Source organism: Pseudorca crassidens, chromosome 1 (genome assembly GCF_039906515.1).
Source record: "Pseudorca crassidens isolate mPseCra1 chromosome 1, mPseCra1.hap1, whole genome shotgun sequence".
NCBI classification, from domain to species: Eukaryota; Metazoa; Chordata; class Mammalia; order Artiodactyla; family Delphinidae; genus Pseudorca; species Pseudorca crassidens.
In genome coordinates, this window is record NC_090296.1 from 122,078,776 (window position 1) to 122,104,053 (window position 25,278).

General features: G+C 46.6%; 2 protein-coding genes across 4 annotated transcripts; both read right to left on the reverse strand.

Annotated features, from left to right (window-relative positions):
* Positions 1 to 227: 227 nt before the first annotated feature.
* Positions 228 to 11,224, reverse strand: COX5A (cytochrome c oxidase subunit 5A). 3 transcript variants are annotated; one of them, XM_067753864.1, is made up of 6 exons: positions 11,018 to 11,224; positions 9,558 to 9,698; positions 6,657 to 6,773; positions 4,778 to 4,899; positions 3,039 to 3,161; positions 228 to 393 (listed from the first exon to the last, which is right to left on the reverse strand). In XM_067753864.1, the coding sequence occupies exons 1-5, from the start codon at positions 11,121 to 11,123 to the stop codon at positions 3,048 to 3,050; spliced, it is 600 nt and encodes a 199-aa protein (XP_067609965.1). In that variant the 5' UTR covers positions 11,124 to 11,224; the 3' UTR covers positions 228 to 393; positions 3,039 to 3,047. The 3 variants fall into 3 exon arrangements, with proteins under 3 accessions (XP_067609965.1, XP_067609969.1, XP_067609978.1); XM_067753868.1 differs by lacking the exon at positions 11,018 to 11,224 and adding an exon at positions 10,627 to 10,953; XM_067753877.1 differs by lacking the exon at positions 9,558 to 9,698 and having other exon boundaries at positions 11,018 to 11,220.
* An 8,608-nt stretch (positions 11,225 to 19,832) lies between these two features.
* RPP25 (ribonuclease P and MRP subunit p25) lies at positions 19,833 to 21,307 on the reverse strand. The gene has a single exon (XM_067755211.1). The coding sequence runs from the start codon at positions 21,134 to 21,136 to the stop codon at positions 20,495 to 20,497; it is 642 nt and encodes a 213-aa protein (XP_067611312.1). The 5' UTR covers positions 21,137 to 21,307; the 3' UTR covers positions 19,833 to 20,494.
* Between the last annotated feature and the right edge of the window lie 3,971 nt (positions 21,308 to 25,278).

Consider the following 25,278-nt stretch of genomic DNA (forward strand, 5'->3'; position numbering starts at 1 on the left):
TTGCTGGCCTGTCAGCAAGAAAATTCTATATAAATGACTTTTAATTTTTAGCTAATTTACCAGCCAGTGCACCCAAATATGTTTATGTAGCTGACTTTCATGTTGGGTGGTTTCCAGAGAATTGAAGCAGTTCTCTCAGCATATAACACGGAAACCAATGAAACCAACGACCCTATAATAGTTCTTTTTTTTTGCTTTTCAATGCAAACACATGAAACAATACCTAATTTCAGTTCAAACTCATTTCCCTTTTATTAAAGTCCAAGTTACATTACATGGTTTGGTACTCAACAAAGGAAAACTTGTTCAAATAAGGTAATATGTTTTCATCAGTATTTCCAGGTGATTGTTTACAATCAAGTAGCATTATCAATAAATCCTTAGGAAGCCCATCTGTAAGAGAAAACATGAAAAATTAGCTAGGAAATAAAGAAAAGGTAGAAATCTTACTAAAAATAACCTTTAGAGCAACAGCCCAAGAAAATCACTGTCTCTGTGTAGTCTCTTCTGCTCTTACTTAATCCTGCCTGCAATCAACACACCAGGTACTGCTTAGTTTTTTGTTGTCATACACCTGGTAATTATTGGGGTAGTCTTTTCCAATCAGAAGAGTGTTGGGGAGTTGCCCTCTTAAAAAAATTTTGAGTAAAAGAGTACAGTGTTACTGCTGCTACAAAATATCCTACATAACAAAGATCTTCTGGACTTCTTGGAATAATACTTGATAAATGAAAGCCTTTCCACGTTTTACAAAGATGTGCTATCTGGCTTCAGGGAGGAGGAGGAGGTGGTAGTGGCATAGGGGTGGACAAAGATAAAATTAAGACTCTTGCTCCAAAGCAAGCTGTGAAAAGAGACCTCAAAATTGGATTACAAAACCTCAGGCAGGGCTTCCCTGGTGGCGCTGTGGTTGAGTCTGCCTACCGCTGCAGGGGACATGGGTTCGAGCCCTGGTCTGGGAAGATCCCACATGCCGCGGAGCAACTAAGCCCGTGAGCCACAACTACTGAGCCTGCGCGTCTGGAGCCTGTGCTCCGCAACAAGAGAGGCCGCGATAGTGAGAGGCCCGCGCACCGCGATGAAGAGTGGACCCCGCTTGCTACAGCTAGAGAAAGCCCTCGCACAGAAACGAAGACCCAACACAGCCAAAAATTAATTAATTAATTTTAAAAAAAAAAAAGCTCCTTTAAAAAAACAAAAACAAAACCTCAGGCATTTTCTGCTCACTTTGTCAGCAGGAAGATTGAATATAGGGATTCTTTTTGAGTTCTAAGATTTTTTAAAAATTTAATTTAATTTAATTTATTTATTTATTGGCTGCGTTGGGCCTTTGTTTTTTTTTGTTAGATTCCATATATATGTGTTAGCACACGGTATTTGTTTTTCTCTTTCTGACTTACTTCACTCTGTATGACAGACTCTCGGTCCATCCACCTCACTACAAATAACTCAATTTCGTTTCTTTTTATGGCTGAGTAATACTTCATTGTATACAGGTGCCACATCTTCATCCATTTGCGTTGGGTCTTTGTTGCTGTGCATGGGCTTTCTCTAGCTGCAGGGAGCAGGGGCCACTCTTCAATATGGTGCAGACTTCTCTCTGCGGTGGCTTCCCTTGTTGCAGAGCATGGGCTCTAGGTGAGCGGGCTTCAGTAGTTGTGGCTCGCGGGCTCTAGAGCGCAGGTTCATTAGTTGTGGTGCACGGGCTTAGTTGCTCCACGGCATGTGGGATCTTCCCGAACCAGGGCTCAAACCCGTGTCCCCTGCATTGGCAGGTGGATTCTTAATCAGTGCGCCACCAGGGAAGCCCTGATTTTTAAATGTTTATTAGGTGTGAAATTAGATGTTGACTAATGGTATCCTAACCTGGCTCTTTATCTTGTGAGGAGTCTGATACTAGCTCTTTAAATAATTTGGGGTCCACTTTTATTAAAACTTTTATAAGATAGTTTAGTTCCATCTTTTAAAAATAAGCTTCTTCTTACTCTTAGGAAGCAAATCCTCTACTTAAGCCTCATCATTTACCTCTGAGAAGTAAGAGTATGGCCTTAGTAAATGCCTCAGCACTGCAATGCAAAGGATGTGTGGCATAGTAAAAGCAATGGACTCTGGAGCCAGACTGCCTGGGTTTAAATGTGGGTTCCTCTACTAGCTGTATGACCTTGGACAATGTGCCTCAGTTTCCTCATCAGTAAAATAGTAAAATGGGAATAATTATAATAATAGTAAGTACCTCACAGGACTGTTTGAGGATTAAATGAGTTAATACTTATAAAGCTCAAAAAACAGTACCTGACACATAGTAAGAGTTATATACACTATGTGTGTTTGTTAAATAAAATAAATATATGACTTTTTACTTATATATTTTCTGTTTTACAAAGGATTTTCTGCGTACTGCTCACCACCCAGGCAATCCTGTGGCTCGTTTTATTACCTAATCTGTCTTTCCATAGAGGACAAGGTATCAAATAAGCTTTTATTATCAATGAATATTACTTAACTATCATATTCCAACATGGGCACACAAAAAACAGAATCATCAAATCAATAAAACCCTATTAAAAATAAACAGATGTATAAAAGCATGCATGATGAACACCTATGTAGATTACCTTTAGCTGGGGGAGGTTAAAGGGCTGGAATTAGGGAAGAGGTACAGAGAGGGCTTCAACTCTATGTGAAACATGTCATTTCTTGGGGGAGGGGGAAAACTAAAGCACACATGGCAAAAATAATAATACCTCAAAATCTGGGTGTGGTTATACTTATTCCCTATGCTATTCATTATGCTTGAAATATTTTATATAGATTTTAAAATAAGGCTTTTACTTGCCTTTACGCCAGTAAAAGAATAATTATGACAACTAGAAACAACAATTCTAGCTCCTTAAATTAATCATCATAGGTACTCTCTCAATCTCTAAGCTCACAGCCTCTAAAAAGGCCACGAAAAGGTCTTACTCTGAGAATACTGAAATGCCACTCACTCACCCCTCCCTGGATTCTTTCCTGCCTTTTTCAGGTATGTAGCTTACCCATGGGGTTTATACTTTGTCAAGGCCCAGTTCCTCTGGAGTGGAGATTCCCAGTTCATTTAAAGTTGGTCTAAGTTCCTGGATGACATAGGGGTAGATTTCCTTATGAGGTCCTGCTTTGTCCTGATGGCAAAGAAAATAGTCACATTTAGCTCTGAAAAGCTGTCTCTATTAACAAAATGAACTTGAAAATGCTTTTAATCACATATGCAGAGGCTAGTAGCAGAGAATACAAGTCACCTACTTTTAAGTTAACATATCTGTTCAAAAAAGACAGCAACTTGGGACTTCTCTGGTGGTGCAGTGGTTAAGAATCCGCCTGCTAATGCAGGGGACACATGGGTTTGAGCCCTGGTCCAGGAAGATCCCACATGCTGTGGAGCAACTAAGCCCGTGTGCCACAACTACTGAGCCTGCGCTCTAGAGCCCGCGAGTCACAACTACTGAGCCCACGCGCCACAACTACTGAAGCCCGCGCGCCTAGAGCCTGTGCTCTGCAACAATAGAAGCCACTGCAACGAGAAGCCCGCGCACCTCGACGAAGAGTAGCCCCCACTCGCTGCAACTAGAGAAAGCCCGCGCACAGCAACGAAGACCCGACGCAGCCAAAAATAAAAAACAAAACAAAGGTAGGTTTTTAAGACACCTGGAGACTAACTAAGACAACTGGTCTAAACCCAAGGGAAAAAAACATTTTAAAGCCTTGAGTTACTGGAAAAGAAGGTGGTGATGACAGAATTTCGTGAAGGCAATTAAACATGCCTAGCAGGCAACAGTAATAATTAAATTATCACAGAAAAAAGTTTTTTGATTTGCCTCAATTTGAGACCCTAACTGAATTAACTACTGGTGCTGAATGGATTGATAGCCTACAGAACCCTTAATTATCTTACCCATTTTAGATAAAGTAGTATCATACTTTCCCTCTTACAGACCTTGAATTTCTTTCTTATAGAACACAATGTCTTTTCACGGAGAGCCACACTTAGAGGATACTTATTTCCAAGGCAAGAGAGTTTTGATGAATACTCGCCATAACATATAATCACACCTATATTGTCATAATATTTGTTCCTCAGGGACAAATATTAAAAAAGTCAAATGAACTAAGACAATGCCAAGCTATTACTCTTCTGTCTTTAACAAACTCTAGGTCCCTTAGCTGTTTGCTAAATTATAAAATTCTTATTTAAAATTCCATGCATTAACTTGTTCATTACAGAAAAATTAGAAACTATAATCAAGTAAGAGGGAGGAGAATAAGTATATATCCTCTTACATTTTGATCATTCTCTCTATACTTTTTAATAAAATGGGGTCATACACTGCAAAAATTATTTCATAATTTCCCTCAGTTAATATACTATGAATATCTTTAATGTTAAACACATTTCTACAACATGAATAATAACCTCTTCTGGGAAGTCCCACCTTAAGAAACCACTAGCAACATTGAATTTCATATCACAAACAGCACAAAGATAAACTGTACACTCTTAATTATTTCCTTAAGGTAAATTCTCATATGGGATTGCTGAACAAATGGGTATCAAGCATAATTTTTAAGTCTCTGAATAAATTCTACCAAACCACCCTCCAAAAAGACTGTAACCGCAATGTACATTCCCTCTAGCTATATAAGAACTAATTTTAGGTATTTTAACAAACTCAGAAACACAGAATATGCTAATACCTAATCAACAGTCCACCTACTTCCAAAACATTGTTATTTTACTGACCTTAACAACCTCTAGGATGCGGACTGCACTAGCAAAATCATTTAAGCGTCTGCATGCCCGCAAAGCAGCATCAATGATTTTGGGTTCTGGAACCAGATCATAGCCAACAAGGGTGTTCATCCCTGTCAAATTAAAAAGAGGGGTCATATCAACCTGGTATATCCTCACTTAAACTATGAGTTAGTTATCTGTATTTTTATTGAACCATAGACATGTGATCTTGTCTGTTTGAGCCTCTATTCTCTTATCTCTAAAATGAGATAACTGGGAATTCCCAGGCTAGGGAGGACTGGTTAGGACTCAGCGGGTCCACTGCCAGGGTCCTGGGTTCGATCCCTGGTCAGGGAACTAAGATCCTGTAAGCTGCATGGTGCAGCCAAAAATAAAATATATTCTAGATAATGAGATCACAGTGGATCTTCCACAGTGAGTTAGTGAAAAGAACTATGCAGCAGCATGCAGACGGAAGGAAAAAAACCTCAAGAGTTTTCTTAAATGCAAACCCTGTTTTCAAAAGTAGCTGGTTTCTTTTCAAACAAGAGGGCCATTTTCAACTTATATCTTTAACTCTTAGTATGATGTATGTACTTTGATTGCTTTAAAATAGATCTGATTGGAAAATAATCTAAAAACCACCACAGAAATGCTTAAGGAGAGGTAATGAAGCCCAAATGAGGACATTAAGGAGATACAGAGAGCCATTAGCACACAATCAAAAACATTCAACCAGAAAATGACTGGGCATGATTCCTTTTGGCTCAGCACAAAATGATACATCATAAAATTTAAGATTCTCTTAATGGGAATGCAGAACTGCTGTTCTTTTTATTACTTCTACTCAAGATTATCCAATAAGAATTTCCCCAGCTGCAGCAAAATGGTGTCATTACATTCCTGCAGAAAAGTATGAAGCACTTAGGTTTCTTGCTTTTATTTATTTAAAAATATTTAAACAAAGGACACCAGTGACTGCAATGCTAGAATATAGTCATAGAGAATGAACTCTTGGTCTGAGATAAACTTCTTACACTTAGAATTAGTTACCTACCAGTCACTAGCCTGGTTATTATTAATGCTACTTACTTATGTTAAATGTGTACTTACAAATTTAGGATAAACAAGTTCTAGCTTATTCAGATCGGACTCTTATTCAGGGCAAGACAAATCATAACTGAGAATAAAAATAACAAAAATCCCAAACTATTACCAAGAGAGGAAGAGAACCAAATGACTACTTGCGTAAATTATCTAAAAATTACACAACTGTTAAATCTTGCTCACCCCGGCCTATCATTATAGCAGTGATGATTTTGTCCCCCAGGAGACATTTTTAGTTGTCACAACTGGGGGTGTGTGAGGGTGTTGGCATCTAGTGTGTAGAAACCAAGGATGCTGCTAAATATCCTACAATGCAAAGGACAGCCCTTGCAACAAAGAACTGTCTGGCCCAAAATGTCAACTGTGCCTCCTTTAAAACCCTGCTTTACAGGAAATACTTACTCTGGAAACTATAAACTTTCCTAATTGCAAGATGCATGACAATCCCCAGTTTGCATGATACAGTTGACCCTTGAACAACATGGGTTTGAACTGTACAGGCCCACTTACACGTGGATTTTTTTCAATAAATACTACAGTGCTACGTGATCCGAAGTTGGCTGAATCCATAGATGGAGAACCTTGGACACAGAACTGTGGATAAAGAGGACCAAGTGCAAAGTTATATGTGGATTTTCTATGTGGGGGTGTGTGTTGGTGTCCCTAACCCCCCAAGTTTTTCAAGGGTTAACTGTAGTTACTTTCAACAAAGTAGTGGAAGACTACATAGCAGTTCATAACTCTATACGAAAATAGACACGTATGTCTATGTTCCAATTACCTTTACGCAATTCCCAAGCATCAATATCTGGCCTATTGAAGTATGTCACCCAGCGAGCATCAAACTCCTCATCTGTCTCATGTGACCCATGGGAGTAGCAGCGAATGGACTGGATAGCTATAGGGGAGAGAGAGCAAAAACTTCAATATATAGAAGTAGTACTTGACATATCTTGCCAATACATAAAGTTTTTTTGTTTTTTTCTTTTTTTGGTGTGTCTTAAAATACACATAACATAAAATTTACCATCTTAACCATTTCTAAATGTACAGTTCAGTGGTATTAAATACACTCAATGCATGAAGTTTTGACTCAGCTATGTATGTCATGGTAGGAAAATCATTCAGCAGGTCAAATGAAACAAATCTTATGTACTGATTTGAAAAAAATCTTAAAAATTAAGCACATTAAAGCAAGTAGAACAAAAAGTACTATGTGTGTACGTTCATGCTTTTATCCCACTAATGTGTAATGCTGGCATGTAATTGTTAACAGCGGTTATCTTTGAAAGGAAAAACTTTCTTTCTTTATACACTTAGTTTTATGATAAGCAATTATTAATTCTTAATTTAAAATAATGTCCATTCTTGGGAATTCCCTGGCGGTCCAGTGCTTAGGACTCTGCGCTTTCACTGTCGAGGGCCCGGGTTCAATCCCTGGTCGGGGAACGAAGATCCCACAAGCCACTCGGTGTGGCCAAAAATAAAATAAAACAATGTCCATTCTAGTTCTTAAGCAAATTTATAAGATACACTTTCTTGATAAATTAAAAAAAAAACTTATGCTCTCCATTAAATTATATCCCAAAATAAATTATACATCCTGACAAAGCAATGGTAATTTAAAAATTGTTTTATCAAACTACAGCCCCTTCCTTGAAAATTCTAATTAAAAAAGTGACTTACACCCAATGGAAAAAAGTTTTACTAGATTTCTAAGAAGTGAGATTTATTAATATAACACTATCAAGAAAATAGGAAACACTTAGTATTCTGCTCTCAATCAATATACCCTTTCTAGTACCATATGAAAAGCCTTCCCATTTTTAGTTTCTGCCTATCAAATGGACAGTGAATTGGGAGTTAAGAAATCTGAATTCTATCTAAACAGCCTCTGAATGGAGCAGGAGGTGGGAAAAGGCATTTTTACCTTTGGGTTTTAGGAGGCAGCCGAGCCTAGTGGTCAGATGCTTCTAGGCTCTTCACTCTCCCACTGTTTGGCCCTGGTAAAATTAACTCAAGTTTTATATTCCTTATGTATAAAATGAGGATACTACTACCTTAGCAGAGTATGATGATTAAAAATGAAAGCAAGCTAACACTTTGCCCAGGGTTTAGTACTTTGTATGTAGGTACTCAATGAATGGTAGCTTTAAATTAATCCTTATCTAGAAATGTCTTAATTGATCTTCTATTTATGGAAATTCTAATTTATAGAAATAAAACATTCTTCAAATTGCATTTCTTGTTATACGAATTAGACAAGCTTGGTATAATTTCTAGTTATTTTTAAAGGCTTAACATACCAAAAATAACGCTTTAGCCCACTGTTACCAAAATTTGTAGACTACTTTTTTTAAAAACTAAACTTATTCCTAGCAGAATAAAGTGTAAGTATATAATCGAAGTATAAACTGTTTACCAGTTCCTTATCAAGTTAAATACACACCTACCATACCCAGTAATTCCACTTCTAAGTATTTACCCAAGAAAAATGAAGCATATAATTCTCTCCAACCACCCAGAAAAGCATTTCATAACAAATTTCTTTTGCTCACTGCTGGGCATGGGCATGGATTTCACTGGATGACCGCGGCTTTGTTTTGTTTTCTAACTATGAAAAAGATGGCTAGCAACTACAAATCCTAGACAGGGAGATCAATGGATCACCTTCGACAATTTGTTCACTTTCCTTCTGAGAGTCCCAAATTACAAACTGGTTGTATTCAAAAACAAAAAACAAAAACCCTGTATGAGACAAGTATTTAGAATACCAAGCAAGCACTGGGAACACACATAGCTTCCAGGTTGGGAAAAACATACTCTCCCACATGGTTTAAATTATATTCTTAATTCTAGTAATGGGCAGAGCAGGATCTATTCTTGTAGTTATTATGAACATGCTTAACATTTTGATTTTTAGGTAAACTATATAGGCATCTTTTCCCTCCCCCACACCACCCCTACTTAAGTACAGCATTTCCACCTAGTTTTGAGGCTTGTATGGTAAATTATTTTGGAAAACAATTACTCAGTGCTTTCATATAAACTAAAGATTCCAGAGTAGGGAAAAGGAAGCAACTGTAAAAAATTGGGACATTTCTAGGGCTACAATCTAAAAATCTATTTCTAACACTGCTTTCTGGCATTCAGTTAAGCAATCTTTTTTTAAAAAAGGGTTAACAATATATTTAGAAAAATTAAGGGGCTCATTAATCCCCTTCAATAACTAATCAGCTCAGACAAGGCTCAGAGAATGGACATTTTGGTGGTGGTGATTCTAGGAATAATGGAAAGAAGTGAATAATGTAGAGGGTACATGAACAAGCTCAAAGGCAGGGTTGCAGAGGTGTAAGGCTTAAGAGCAGTCATGAACCTTGGGGTCCAAAGGCTGGAAATCTATAAATGTGGGAGTGGTGCAGAAAAGGTTGGAAGGTAATAAAAAGTGCTACTTAAATTTAGCTCTGCACCAAGAAAGGAAAAGCGGAAACTCCTCCCACCTTTTCAGAACTATCAGGGTAAGGACAGGTGCCAGGATTGTGTAACTTTTAACGGTTGACTAGAGAATCTAACCATTATTCAAAACATTTAATTATGTAACTCAGCAGTTATTGGAAAACAATTCTGTTACAAGTTGGAGACTTCTCCTGGGACCAAATATGGAATTTGGGTTGCTACTTACCTACAGCAAACTTGAGGCCCCTCAGGTAACCCCTCCAGAGCTCTTTCACTTGACCTTGGATAGCCTCATCCAAGAATCTTAGTCCTTTCTGACTTTTAATTGCATAAAACCTCTTCATCTCATATTGATAACAAACCTCACCTATAATATGCAAAAATGAAATGCACTATAAAAAAGCAAATATGTATTAAGCATTTGTGCCAGGAAAGGTGCTAAGAGTTACATTATCTCAGTTAAACCTCACAACTACTAAATATTATCCCAATTTTACAGATGAGACAACTGAGTCTTAAGGTTTAATTAATAAGTCCTTGGTCACACAGCTAGAAAGTAGCTGACACAAATGTAACCAAGACTGCCTCCTTGTGGCAAATATTTAGGTTTACAGGACAACACCTAAAATAAAGCTTTTTATGAATTATACTAAAGAGGGTGACTAGAGTGCCTAGAAGATAAATCACTATGTCCAAACTTACTAAGAGTTTGAGTTCACATGTTTAAATATGCATGCTTAGGGGCCAAATTTCATAATGTCGCATATACTACCATCATGGACCAAAATCAAAGTGCAGTTACAATAATTAGAAGTTCCGTGCTGGACACAAAGTTTCCCGGAACACATATAAGGGGAAGGCAAAATAAGAGACAGCAATCAGCAGACCATTTCATACTCCAACAATCAGGCTTCTAACCGGAAGCCAAAAATAACGCTTCCCCATGTTTGTAGAAGCCAGTACTCCTGGATCTGTGGTACCCAATTTTCGAAAGAGTAATATTCTTATCATAAGACCTATCAACAGTCAGGCTTTCTTCCAGACCTCAGGAAACAACCACACACGTCGATCTATCGTAAAAATGGAAGAATCAGAACGTGGCACAGCAGTCTCTAAAAAGAACAGAATGGTCTGAGAAAGTGACACACAAAACGCTAACCGAGAAATGTCAGAAAAAACGGCTATACTGCGTTCCACACGGAAGTATAACGCATTCTCGGAAGACGCTGGGGGCGGCGGTGCCGGGGTCCCCGGAGGGACCACCCCCCCCGCCCCTACCCTGAGCTCAATGTCACCTTCGCCGAAGCGCTGCAGGCCGGCGGTGGCCACTCCCAGTCAGGTGGCCGCGGGGTCAGCGCCGGGGCAAGGTCACGGCCCGGGGACCGAAGGGGTTCGGTGGGCGCTGGAGGTGCGCTGTGCCCCCTCCTTGGCGCCCACAGCAGGTCCACACTTGACCCGTCCGCGGTGCCCGCACCAGGAAGTCACGCCGAGGGAGGCCCCGGGGGCGCGCCCTCGAGTCCTCCAAAACTCGAGGCGGCGGAGAGAACGGCCAGCGGTCACCAGGTTCGGCCGCCGGCCCGCAGGGCAGGAGCTAGGCCTCTGGGCGAGCCTGCCCTCGCGTGGCAGCGGGGGCCCAGGTCACCGCAAGGACACGCGGGCGCGGACAGTGGCAGGCGGGGGCCTTACCGGCGGCGGGGCCGGGGGCCGGAGTGGGGTGCAGGAGGCCTCGAGGGCTGGTCCGGGCGACTGCGGCTGCTGCTACCGAGCAGCGGCGGACAGCGGCGCCTAGCATGACGGTGATGGCGGCGCGCAGGATAAGGCTGAGGAGAAGCCGGGTGTGAGCTCAAGACCGCTCGCGAGCTCGTGGGGTCCGGACTCACGCACCGACGCACGGCAGGCGGAGCGTGAGGGCCCGCCCACTGCGGCGTTCGCGCCTTGGCGGAAGGGGGCACCACGCGGCCTCGGGCGGGCTACGGCGGCGCGCTCAGGACAATTTATTTCGGCCCCGCTCTCCTCCGACTCGCTGGTCCCGTGGACTGCAGCGGCGATCGTGGAGCTAGGATGGAAGGAAGAAGGCGAAGAACCGTCAGTGGACCGTAGCGTGGTTCAAGTCTGGCTCGGGAGGCGACTCTAGCACCTCAACATGGGAACAATAACAATAACAACGACAAATTATTATAAAAATACCTTCTTTGCTTTACCCCCCTGTTTGAGCCTAAAATAAGAGAACGAGTGGGACAGAACGACTGCTTACCTATAAGGGATCCTGTTAGTAACTATTCTTATACCACACCCGCAAGCATTAAAAAAATGAGTCCAACCACTTGACGTTACAGAGAAAGAAACGGGCTCAGAAATTAGATTCCTTGCTGGCAGTCGAAGCTCTTTTCACCTAATCCCCAGTCCCAGGACTCACCTGGATAGTTCTGGTGAAAGGCCCTCCCCCAGTCCCTACAGGAGGTGGTTGATTAAATTCCAAGACTCTTAACGTCTAATCTGGCTTCACTAACTGCATTCTGACCTTGAGCTCCTGGGCAGTGAGACCACATTCTCCAGGCCTGAATTATCTCGGTGCCACAAGGAGTTAATGAGACAAGTCTCATTATCTCTTGTTATCCCTCATTCTCTATCCCTGGATCTGAGGAAAGAAAAGATGGACATTCACTCTCCACTTCCTGACTCTAGGCCCTGTCTCCAGGGTGTCAGTATTGGCCCTTCTCTGTTTCCTACCTAGCAGTGCTTTAGGGGGTATGAACCTGGCTGGGAAAATGATAAAAAAGCTTTTTTTCAAAGCACCTGTCCTCAACTTCTCCCACCAACCTAACGAAAGGACACCTGGGGAAGGTTTCGCCTCTTTGATTTTAATTAATATTCATCAAATCTCCAAGAGCTGGAAGCTCAGGATGAGGTCAGGACTCCCATAATTAAGAAAGCACTGGGAAAAGAATCTAGAAAGAAGTGGATATATGTATATGTGTAACTGATTCACTTTGCTGTGCAGCAGAAGCTAACACAGCACTGTAAATCAACTGTACTCCAATAAGAATTAAAAAAAAAACCAAAAAACTATAAAAACTTGAAAACAAAAAAAAGAAAGCACTGGGCTGGGAGTTCCGTAGCAGTCCAGTGGTTAGGACCCGGCGCTTTCACTGCCATGGCCTGGGTTCAGTCCCTGGTGGGGGAACTAAGATCCCTGAAGCCTTGCGCAGCCAAAAAAACAAAACAAAAAACCCACTGGGGTATATGGCAACTGAATCCCAACTGGTCTCTGCTGTCAGTCTCTCCACTTGGCCTACAGGACCTTAGATTGGCTACAGGAGTGTTGTGTGTTTTTGTTGTTGTTGTTTTCAGAAACAATTATGACCATAATTTATTATGTGCCACTGCATGCTACAAACTATTTATTATCCCATCTAAGCCTTATAACATTGTTGTGAGATAAGTATTTATCCCTATTTTATGGATGAAGAAATAGACTCAGAGGACATTGCCCAAGAATCACACAGCTGATAAACAGTAGTGCTTAGTTAGATTTGAGGCCAGTTTTGTCTGACTCCAGAAATTTTCTTTCCCCACCACCCATAAAGGTAGGCTTTGCTGACTTCCCAGCAAATTCTGAATCCCCTGCTACTTTGAGGGCAGTTCTAAGCCCTCATCACCTGTTTTAGGGTTTTTTTTGTTGCTGCATACCAATTTACCACAAACTAAGCAGCTTAAAACAATATCCATTTATTATTGCCCAGTTTCTGTAGGTCAGTTATGCCTTCATAGCATAACTGGTTTTCTACTCAGGGTCTTCTGACAAGACTGAAATCAAGATGTCAGCCAGGACTGTATTCTCATCTGGAGCTCAGAGTCCTCTTCCAAGCTTGTTTAGGTTGTTGGCAGAATTCAGTTCCTTACAGTGGTAGGACTGAGTCCCCATTTTTTTCTTGCTGTCAGCCAAGGATCACTCTCAGCTCCTAGAGTCCACCCTCAGGGCCTTACCACATGGACCCTCCATAGACCCTCTCACAATACCACCACTTATTTCTTCAAACCAGCAGGAGAGTATCTCTGACACTTCACCCTCCTTTAAAGACCTCATCTAATCAGGTCAGGCACATCCAGCGTTATCTCTCTTTTGATTAATTCAAAGTAAATGGATTACTGGGTCCGTGTGCCGCAACTACTGAAGCCTGTGCACCTAGAGCCCGTGAGCTACAACTACTGAAGCCTGTGTTCCTAGAGCCTGTGCTTTCTCTAGTTGCGGCAAGCGGGGGCTACTCTTCGTTGCTGTGAGCGGGCTTCTCATTGCGGTGGCTTCTCTCGTTGTGGAGCACGGGCTCTAGGTGCGCGGGCTTCAGTAGTTGTGGCATGCAGACTCAGTAGTTGTGGCTCACGGGCTCTAGAGCTCAGGCTCAGTAGTTGTGGCACACGGGCTTAGTTGCTCTGAGGCATGTGGGATCTTCCCGGACCAGGGCTCAAACCCGTGTCCCCTGCTTTGACAGGCGGATTCTTAACCGCTGTGTCACCAGGGAAGTCCCAATAAATTTATAAATTTATATTAAAAAAAAGAATAACGATAGAACCTACTTAATAGGTTATTGGGAAGATTATATAAGATAATGCATATAAAATACTATGTCCTGGCTGGACATAGCTCAATAAATGGAGCTCAATAAATGGTGAGTGTTGTATTCTTCTGTTGTAAATTATAGAGAGTTCTTTTCCCAAGGCATGGCAGGTTGTGAGACGAGGGACAAGGCATGGAGGTGGGGGGGGACAAACACACCATATAGATTACCTGGGAATCAGGGAGAAAGGGTGGCAGGAGCCTTCAAAGGTGATCCTGTGGGGGGCCACCATACAGTATGGGTAGGAGAGCTCTAATGGTACTTTTTCATAATTAATCAATTAATACTTATGTAATTTCCTCAATTATTTCTTTTATGATCAGAACATCATTAAAGGATATCATTTTTGATTGAGATATAACTCACATACCATAAAATTCATCCTTTTAAAGTGTATAATTCAGTGTTTTTTTGTATACTCACTATGTGGTATAAGCATTATCATTATCTAATTCCAGGACATTTGCATCACGCCAAAGAGAAACTCCATACCCGATGGCAGTCACTCCCCATTCCCCCTACCCCACCAGCCCTAGGCAACCACTAATCTACTTTCTGTCTCTATGGATTTGCCTATGCTGTACATTTCATATAAATATGAATGTTATTTCGTCTGGCTTCTTTCACTCAGCATAATGTTTTCAGGGTTCCTCCATGTTGTAATCAGTACTTCATTCCTTTTTATGGCAGAATTACACTCCATCATATGGATATTCCACATTTTGTTTGCCCATTCATCAGTTTATGGACATTTGAGCTATTTCCACTTTTTGGCTATTATGAATAAGGCTGCTGTGAACATTTGCGGACATGTTTTTGTGTGGACACGTGTTCCATTATTTTGGATATATATCTAGGAGTATTATATGGGTTATAAGGTAAGTCTATGTTTAACTTTTTGAGGAACTGCCAAGCTGCTTCAAAGCAGCCTACATCATTTTACGTTCCTGCCAGCAATGTAGGAGGTTCCATGTTTTCCACATCCTTATAATTTTTTTTTTAAACAAAGAAAGCTGAGTTTTTGTAGCTGTCTGAACTGAGCCCCACACCCCCAGTTTCCAATCAGGAAACAGAGCCCAGGGCAGGGGTACTTTGTGTTCTGAGTTCATTAGCTGCTCTCCTAAAGGTTTCTTCCTGTGTCCCCCAGCTCCTTGAGCCAAGAGACTCTCTTTTCCAGCACCAGCTGTAGGGGGCAGCTCTCAAGAGTTCTTCAACAGTTGAGTTTCTCTCCATGGCTGAATGGGAAGGGAAAGAGAAGGGGATTTACCTTTGGGTCTCTTACCAGTGGGAGTGCCGCTCCTTCTATATATTATCTCAGGGACTAGGCAACCTTGATTAATCATCAAAATCACCTGAGGATCTAATTGAACTGCCCATTTCCAGATCCTTCCTGGGATATTCTGATCCCGCTGCTTTGGAGTTCAACCCCGGCAATCTGTATTTTTTAAAAATTGAGGTATAATTAACATATAACATGCAATCTATATTTTAAACAAGTGCCCTAGGTGATTCTGATGATGAATGATTGGGAAGCCTGGTATTGTCCCCACAGCGATCTGTCCCATTTTGTAGATGAGAAAGCTGAGGCTCAGAGAAGAATTAACTTGCTCCAGATCAGAGTCAGCCTCATTTCCTGCAAAGCCTGTTCAATATGACACCAGGCTTCATATTTGCTAGCAGAAACCTGCAGAGACCCTCTGTCCATGCAAGACTGGACCTTGGCAAACACCCCATATTCCTTTTCCCTATTCCCACTGAAGGTGGTGGGAATACCTATCGTATTAGTTTCTTAGGGCTGCTTTAGCAAAGTAACACAGGCTGGATGACTTAAAACAACAGAAATGTATTCTCTCATAGTTCTGGAAGCTAGAAGTCCAAAATCAAGATGTCTGCAGGACCATGCTCTCTCTGAAGGCTCTAGGGAAGACTCCATTCTGTACCTTTTTCTTACCTTCTGTTGTTCGCTGGCGACCTATGGCATTCCTTGTTTTGCAGCTGCATAAACTCCAATCTCTGCCTCCAACTTCACATGCCATTCTTCCCTCTACGTGTCTGTCTCTGTTTCTTCTCCTCTTTTTTTTTTTTTTTTGCGGTATGCGGGCCTCTCACTGCTGTGGCCTCTCCCGTTGCGGAGCACAGGCTCTGGACGCGCAGGCTCAGCAGCCATGGCTCGTGGGCCCAGCCACTCCGTGGCATGTGGGATCCTGCCGGACCGGGGCACGAACCCGCGTCCCCTGCATCGGCAGGCGGACTCCCAACCACTGAGCCACCAGGGAAGCCCCCTCTTCTCCTCTTCTTATAAGGATATATTGGATTAAGGACTCGTCCTACTTCAGAATGACCTCACCTTACATATTAATTACATCTGCAAAGACCCTATTTCCAAATAAGGTCACATTAACAGGTATCAGGGGTTAAGCCTTCAAAATACCTTTCGGAAGGACACAGTTCAACTCACAGTATCTATAATAGTCAGCAGATGTCAGAATCCTCAAGTTTGATATCACCATGGTGACCCTTAGCTTCTTCAAAGAGAAGGTAAAACCCAAGGGCCCAGACGGTGGGGACAGGGGATAAGCAGTGGTGGGGAAAAGGGGAACATTTGGTCACTGTTTATGGGGCTGGACAGTTAAGGACTTTGATGTGGCATCCGAACAGTTCAGAAATCTGGTTCAGCCAGTCTTTACTCACTCAGTCAACAGCTCTCTGTGGGCTTCCTGTGTTCCAACATCTGGGTAGGGAGCAAGGCAGGCAGGATCCATTCAATCATGGCTTATGGTTTACTGGGGTGACTGACAACCAGAGGTTCACAATAATGAGGGCACAATTATAAACTAAGGTCTGTGCTCTGACAGGAAGAAACCTGGTGTCACCAAGGAGACCTTCCTGTGACTATATTTCCTCCTTCTTTTTCTTCAATTGCCCTTCTCTCTGGGAGACCTGTAAGTATTTCAACATCTCAGTGAAATAGAGGGGACTAGAGAGTCCCTAGTGGCTAGTATGGGTATAGCAATGATCCAAACTGCAGAACTATGGAGTAGGGGCAGGGACATGAAGGGAGCTGGTAGGGGAGATGGGTGTGGCAGGGTGGGAGTGTCTGACCCAGGTCTTCCCCCAACTGTACAGTGAACATGCCCTGGCACATTCATGGGCAGTGGACAAGAGCTTCTAAAGCTTTTACCAATTTAAAGCTGTGGACCCCCCTACCTCACTCCCCTTCCCCACCAAAATCCATCTATTGTTTGATGCCAGGAAGGCAGGCTAAGTCCTGGCCAAGCTAGGGTTAAAGCCACAAGGAGAAACCCTTCTCTATCCTGGCTGTAATGGCAGTGAAATCCTACCTAGCCTGGGTAGCTCTCATATCTGTCCCCATCTCTGTCCCCACTCCCACTGTCCCATCTCCTACCTCCCTGCAGTATATGGAATGCAGTCAGGCCCCTTCCAATCCACCTCCCACCTACACAGGTGCCAGAGGGATCCTTCTCAAACATCAGTCAGACCAGGGCACTCCCTGGCTTCCACTCCCTGCCCCCTCCCCTTCATTCAGGGAGGCTCCTTGTGATCTAGCTCCCACCTGGTATTCCAGTCCCACCTGCCTCTTGCCATGCTTCCTTCAGACACTTGTGGCTGCCTCAACACCAGACAAGCATCACCTCTCTGTCTTCTGCCTGGAATTCCCTGTCCAGTCCTGTCCAGCTGGCTAATTCCTTCTGATCATTGGGGAACCGGCTCCATCAACACCTCTGAGCGAATTAAATGCCTCTTCTCAGAGCTCCCTTCTCCCACTATCACTGCATTGTGCTGTAACTTTCTTTTTTCTCTCTCCTAGACTGGGACATCGTTGCGGCAGAAACAATGTCGGATTATTCGGATCCTTCCACCCCAGTCCCACCCTGGGCCTAGACTGAGACTTGGCATAATAATGAAGTCCCCCGAGGTCCAGCTGGTGGTCCACGGCCCATCTGACCACAAGCTCTGGCCTTGGATGATACACATTTATGTTCCCAAATGGATTTTGATTGTGTGACGGGACAGTTTTGTGGGTGTGAGTTTTCACTGACACCCCTAGCCTGGAAGTGCCCCAAGGCAGGGCCCAGGAAGCTCTTGGTTAGAGGCCACTATTGGAAAGATGAGGTCTCACGGTTGTGGTGGTGGTAGTGGGGTTTCCCACTCCCTCCCATTCTGCCACTAGTCAGTTCTCAAAGTGAGCGTCTCTTGAGATGCTCCCCTTGCCACTCCTTGCCTTACTCCAGCACTTCTCAGGTTCCCACCTTAGCCTTGGGCGTGGGGATGTATAGGGATATCTGTCACCTTCCTTTGGAGCCTGCTCCCGGGTCAGCAGGGCCAGAGGGTCCAGTAAAGCAGGGGTGGGGAGCTCACAGGTGCTGGGTTCCATTGGCACCCATGAGCACCTATCAAAATCCTGGGAACTGAAGCTGCTGGGGTAGAGTAGAGGTACACAAAAGAAAGCCAGTTTCATAACCTGCTTTCTAGCATGGGGGCAGAAACAGCCCACATGTGAACAGGTTAACGCTCTGAAGGTTGGGAAACAACATGAAGGGGACTTACCTGACCCAAGGCATCAAAAGAGAAAGTCTCTTCTTGCATAGTCCTGGTGACCCGGCAATCAGGACTTCAGACACTGGTGGTCTTGGAAAGTTGGCCATTTCCAGAACCAAGACCAGTCTCTCTTAAGATCCTACCATGCAGGACCTCTTCCAAGTTTTATCATGTACTTTAGATGCAGACGCCCAGTGCCAGCCCAGGGCACCTTAGTTGTCAGGATAGTTTACGTTCTCTCCACACTTCTTGGGCCACCACTGAGAGTCAGACAAGCACACACAAACCCCTTGGCCCTCCTAGGGACTTATCAAGAACAAGAAATTGGGGAGGGCAACCAGTGTCAGAATCTGTATGGCAGGGCTCTCTGATCCAAAGCTGAAGCCGAGATAGGGGGGTGGGGTTGACTCCCCAAAGAGCCCCTTCTGTCAACTGCAGAAACCTACCTCTTGTTACCAGCAGGATTTATTTCAGGTTTCTGCCTACCAAGTGACTTACATACTTCCCCATCTCCTCCTTTGCAAGGATGCTGTTAAGTTGCAAGGGGGCAGGTCCCCTGAGATCCCAGGGCTATGTGCCCCCCGCCGCTGCCGCCCTACCTGTTAGAGTGCTTCCAGTACACACAGCACTCTCTCCACCCTCCCACCTTACTTGGAGTTGGGCAGAAAGGCTTATAAGGCCATTATCTCTCAACAGACAGCTGTGCAGGGCTGGAGGCAGCAGCTTATCAGGGAGCCTGCAGTGATTCACAACCCAAGTCCCAGTTTCTCTGCTGAATAGTAATTTCCAGCAGTGGATTTGCGCTCCGTCTCTCCTCCCCCTCTCCCAAGGGTGTGCTGTCCTTTCTCAGAGAGAGAAAGCAGTGAAGGGTAGACCCTATCCATGGGGATGGGGGGGCTCTGTGCCAGCTTTCTGGATAAGGCTGTCTATTGGCAGGAGGCTGCAGGTTTAGGGACCCCAGTTGGATCTGCCACCCTTGGCAGTGACAGGAGAGTTCATCGATGCTCACCTTCCTTCCCCATCCAGAAAAGCAATGTGCTGCTCCCTTTCCCTTAGTAGCAATGTGTAAGGTGAAAATGGTCCCCTTCTGGCCACAAGCCCTTAAGCTAGAGCCAGCCAGGGAGGGCTGAGAAAGAGGGAGAAGCCGGGGACTGGGTAATGTGCCCCCTGAACCATTTTGAAGCTGTCCAGTTTCTGTGCCTGACCCCTAAGACTCCAAAGCCTAAGGATCCAGGCTGGAGGGGACTGAGACACAAGGGGGCAGACCAGAGCAGTCTCTGCACAGACAACTGGTTAGGAAAAAACCCAGGGACAGAGCCATTTTTGTGTTTGTTTTATTGGAAGCAAGACTCCAGCTGTGGGGCTCAGGGGAGGAAGCATGGGAAGTTCTGTCCTGGGTCTCTCCCTCTGGGCCAGCATTGGGAAAGGGGGATGTTAAAAGAGCTAGAACCTATGGAGATGCCCCTGCCAGCATGATCTCAGGATGCTCCTTAAAAGCAGGGGAAGGGAAACTAGAAAGGAAACTGTGTCCTAGGTGAGGGGCACAACAGGGCACCCCCACAACTCATAATCCGCTGCCCTCAGGCGTGGTTTCCAACCCCTTGCCCTCTGCTGACAGTGGTGGGGTGATACCAAGAGCCTTCCTCAGCTTCCACCCTCCAGGCCCACTTCAAGAATCCTAGGTGCCTTTAACCCTTGGGGGTCCTGAGCAAGGCTCGAGTCCCACTGCCCACCATTCCCCCCCTGAGGAAGGTCCCCATATGGTTCAGAAAAGCTGAAGGTGCAGTTCTGTGTCGTCAGTCCACATAGGTGAAGGAGCAACCCCACCACGAAGCTTCCCTGGGGTCCCCTTCTTGTCGCCTTGGGGTCCATGCTGCCAGGTCGTGGGTTCCAGAGCACCAAAGCATGAAAGGCTGGAGGTACATCTCAAGGTCGAAGCTCTGGGGGTAAGACCCAGCCCACCTAGGTGGCCCAGAGGCCGGAGCTCTCAGGCGGTCTGGTCCTCTTCAGCAGCACCTGGCTCAGGTTGTGACCGCTTCGCGGAGCCTTCTCCAGCTGCGGGTTCCCCTAGACTCCTCTTGGACGTCGATGCAGCTGGCTGGGACGAGGGGCCAGGATGGGGGTTCGGGGGCTGGTAGCCGGGTTGGCGCGGATCCAGTGAATCCTTGGAAAGTAGGATGGCGAGGCTGGGCACGTTCTTAAGTACACTGAGACTGGCGGCTGGCTCGCCAGGCTTCTGACCAGGCGTGGGCTCCGGAGGGAGGCTCTGCCACACTTCGCGCACGCTCCGGTAGCGCAGCCGCGTGACCTGATGCAGACCCGCCAGGCGGCGCTTGAGGATCTCGGCGCACGTGACGGTCTTGGTGGTGGCCCGACCGCAGCCGCTGAAGACGATGGTGCGCGTGGCTGGCTGCGCCATGCTGGCGGTGGCGAAGGCCAGCAGGTTCCGGATCTTACTGCCCTCCTTGACCCGCATGTGCACGGCGCCCGGCGCCAGGTCTGCGAAGGGGCCCGAGCCCGGGCCGCCTCCCTCGTCCCCGCTCCCCACCGGCGCCTCCTCTGAGTGCACCTTACGGAAGTTCTCCATGCGCCGTCGTTGCCGGGACCGCGGGGACGCAGGCTTCGCCATTGGGCCGCCTCAGCCCCGGGGCTGCATGGCGGCCGGTCGCGTCTGGCAAGGGCCGGCCGGGGTAAGGGTGAGGGAGCTGCGTGGACGCTGGCGGGCTAGGGCTAGGACGGTGCGATCCTCGTCTTCCACTTCTCTCCACTGGGCGCTGCTCTACTCCGCGCTCTCCGCGCCTTTGGCTGAGGCCCCGCCTGAGAGCCTAGGAGCCCCGCCCCTACCGCCAGGCCCCGCCCCTAACTCAGCCAGCCCAGCTGGGGCCCCAGCCTCACCAGCCTCTCGGATCCAGTCCGGTCGTCAGCTACCCGGGCGTGAGAGCTGCGCGCACCGTGGTGCGCCGTGGCAGCGCTAGGGGGTGACCTGTCAGGTGAAGTTTCCCTGTAATCGCCATCAGCCCTCCCAGAGCCAGCCCTGATAAACGGGCAACCTAAATAAAAACTGCGTCTGCAGGGCAAGCGGCGCTTCGACCCGGGTCCCCGAGCCCTTCCGCGTTTCAGCTGAAGGCCACCCCTTGTCCCCTCCCAAGGAGAGATTTCAAAGCGGCCTACTGGGGGCTGCACCTCTTTCTCCCACTCCTCAGTGGAACCCCCCACCCCCACCTTCGTCCCTTCGGCTCCCGAGCCGCTGTTCTCCACTCAAGGACAGCCCTGTGCACCGTCAGCAGAGTGCGGGAGGCGCTGTCTCCGGCTCCGCTCCGCGCCTGCCTTCGAGGACTACGTCGCGGCGGGGTCCTCGCAGGGCAGCCGGAGACTGAGGTCTCAGCCTCGCCGTGCCTGACTGGGGCTGGAGGCTCCTGGACGCCCGCACACCCCTAGGGTGTGGGGACTGAGGCGCTGGGCCAGGCTGTTCCCTGAGATGAATGGGAAGAGAGCAAGGAGACCTCTTCTCAAAGGGAATTAAGCTCCCTCCATCCATGCCTGAAAGTCGAGTATTAGGGCTGCATGCTTTAGGGTAAGCCAGGCATTGTTCCCTGCTAAAGTGGGTCCCCCTTTTTCTCAAGTGGAATTTGTTGTTAGCCTGGCTCGATGAGACCCAGCATGGTCCTTTTTCAGAAAGGAGACTGGGTGAGGGCAGGTTTTGAGAGAGAAGGGAGGTAGGTGGGAAGTTGAAGCCCCGGGGGCATTACAAAGCTACTGGGTGCCCCTCCCCGTGAACTCCGCAGGACTGAGGGAGTGGCCCCGGATCTCCTGCCAGGAGAGATGAACAGTGAAGGGAGAGGTGAAGTTGGGGCTGCTGATGGACTGCTGATGAGAGGGAGGGGGTTTGAGAAGGAGCTGGACCCTCCCTAGAACTGCCCTAGCGTCTCGCTCTTCATCCTTCCAACCCCTCGCGCACGCACAGAACCGAGAGTGGGCCAGACCTGATCCGGCGGGAGTGACTACGACGGGGCTTGGCGGGGAGGAACGCAGGGAGCTGCGGCGGGCGGGAAGCCCTTGAAGTGCTGGGGACATGACAGTGCCCGGGGGAGCTGGGCCCCAGTCTTGAGACGGGGCTGCCGGGGTCCCCCTCCCTCCCCTCGCGTCCTCCTCAGCATTTTATATCTCCCAGCTCCCATCTTATATCTCCCAGCCTTCCTGTTTGGAACCCGGGGCTGACCCCATTGCCGCCCCTTGGGAGTGACTGGAGCAGGTGGACCTTTGAGCCCCAGCGTACGAATGACCAACCGCCTCTCGGATCTTCTGCTCGCATTCTGGGATCAGGGGCCCTCGAGGTCGCGTTCCCCTCGGAACCTGTATTTCCGTCTCGCCAGTTCCCGCGGGCCCCACAAGGAGCAGCCGTAGGGGTTGGAGGCACAGCAGTCCGGAGAAGACACAAGAGTCTGCAGCGCGTGGCGGGGCGCAGGGAACCTCAAGCTTTGTAAGACTCGGGCAGTTGTGGGACTTAAAGGGCATCAGTTTCTCTAGGCCTGAGAAAAAGTCCCCGAACAGCTGGAGTCTATGTTCGAACGGGTTGGTTAGGGAAGAAGCGAGCTCTCCATTCACGCGGGTATGCAAGCCTAGGCAGAACGTTCACTTGGAGGGGATTACGCGGGGGTCTGCAGTTTGGAGAAAGGGGCCTGGGAGCTCCCAGTTTACGTCGGGTGAGAGTGAGGCCGTTATGCGTCCGCCTGAGTTGGCCCTGGAAAGCGCCCCACCGCCATCCCCCTCCACTGCCGCCAGCTGTGGAAGTCTCGATTCACTTCGCTCCCCAGTCAGTGAAGGGAGACCGCGGAAAAGGCCCGCATCCCCTCCCGTCCCTCCCCTCCCCTTCCCAGCTCCCTCTGCAGCACTTAAAATGTAAATGTACTCCGTGATTAGCCGCCGGGTCGCTAATTACCGCTGAAGCCATTCATTACACTGTCAGCGCGCGTCGTAGCCAGCCGGCTGTGCGCTCCTGCCGGGCCGCGGAGTGGCAGGGCCCGGTGGGGAACGAGTGAGGGATAGGAGCGGGGGCGGGGGACTCGAGGAGGGGAGCGGAAAGATTTGAGGTGGGGGAGGAACTGTGAATGAGGGGAGCGAGGTTGGCAGAGAGGACGCGAGGGCGGGAAAGGGGCCAGTGTGCTCGATGGTGACGTGCGGGAGCAGGGCGGGGAGAGCGGAGAAATGCACAAGGCAGTTAGGAATGGAGGCGAAGGAGAGGTAGTGAGGATAGCTGGGGAAGGCGCGCTGTGATAGAGAAACCGGGATGAGGAGAGGGGCGAAGGCAGGATGCGCTGGGGGAGGCAGGGAGGAACCGGGAGGACAGGGCGGAAGAGGTTGGGAGGGGAGTAGAGGGCTCAAATCTGGGAACGTGGGTAAATAAATGTGAGCATCTGTGGCGCACACTCCGCGACAGTTAGAAACGTGGACAGTCAAGACTTTCTGTTAAAAAAGTCGGGTGGCAGCTAGCCACACAGTGGGACCACAAGTATTGTTTTTTTAAAGTTAGGGAGTCTGTTTCCGTGTGTGCATGTTTATAGATGTAAATGTATTTTTCAAATAATTTTAAAATATCTGCAAAAAAACAGCACACTGCATCTGTTACCTCTGAAGCCACATTTTGTGGGCCTCTCTAAGGAAAGAACTACTAAATATCAATACAAAATTAAAACCAGTGTTTTAGAACAGTCTGTGTAAGTGAGGTCCTGATCTTGAAGCCTGAGCTTCATTAGTTTCTTTTGCCTCTTTGTGACCTTGGGCAATTTGCTTAATCCTTATGCCTTGGTTTTCTTAGCTGTAAAATGGGGCTAATACAGGAACCTGCCTCATAAAGTGGTTGTGAGACACATAACAGTATTAGAACCTTGGCTGGTAAGTTCTCAGGAAATGTTGGCTAATGTTATTTTTCATACATTATTTGTGATTAAAATAAATTTTAAAAATTTAAAAAGGGAGGGGGAGGAAGAAACCTGGTGAAAAGGAAAAGAAATGGGCAAAGCCTTGGAAATAACAGTTTTCCTAATATGTTGGGGACTAGTGAGTGGCAAAGTAGACTCCTTTCACCCTCCAAGGAGGTGGAGGGGTGACTAGGCTGGAGTCCAAGCCTCGCCAATGCAGCACCAGCCCCTGATCTGCAATGGGACCTTTCCAGCAGTACATCCCGCCTCTCGTGGACAAGTCGCCTGTCACCCCAATACTGGGAGAAGATCCCTGGTGCAGGGCAGGTCTCTTCCTTCTCTGTCTCCAGTGGCAGGAAGAGGATGGGGATCCCCTAAAACTCCTGGTCCTAGTCCCAGCTTGTCCAGGCAGGGGCTTGGGGGGATGCAAAGGAGTCAGAAACTAGAAAGTTAGAGAGGGCCAGAGGGAGGTCAGATTTATCAGGCACCAACCAAGTGCCCAGCATTGGGCCAGGTACCCTCACATCTATTCCCTGATTTAAACTTTGAAATCTTCCTTTCTATCATTGTTTGACAGATGTGGAAACTGAAGCCCCGAGAGATTAAGTAACTGGCCCAATATACCACAGCTAGAAAGCAGCAATCACAGATACCTGAATGCAGGTGTTCTACCTCACCTGAGTTTAAGAAAAAAAGAAACTTCTTAATGATTTGAGCTCCCCAGTAAACGTGAGTTGGTTTTGGGGAGAGAGGCAGTTCCTACAGTGGGGAAGATGTATTGGTTATCTACGGCTGCATAAAAATTACCCCAAAACTCAGTAGCTTAAAACAAAAACATTCATTTTCTTACCCA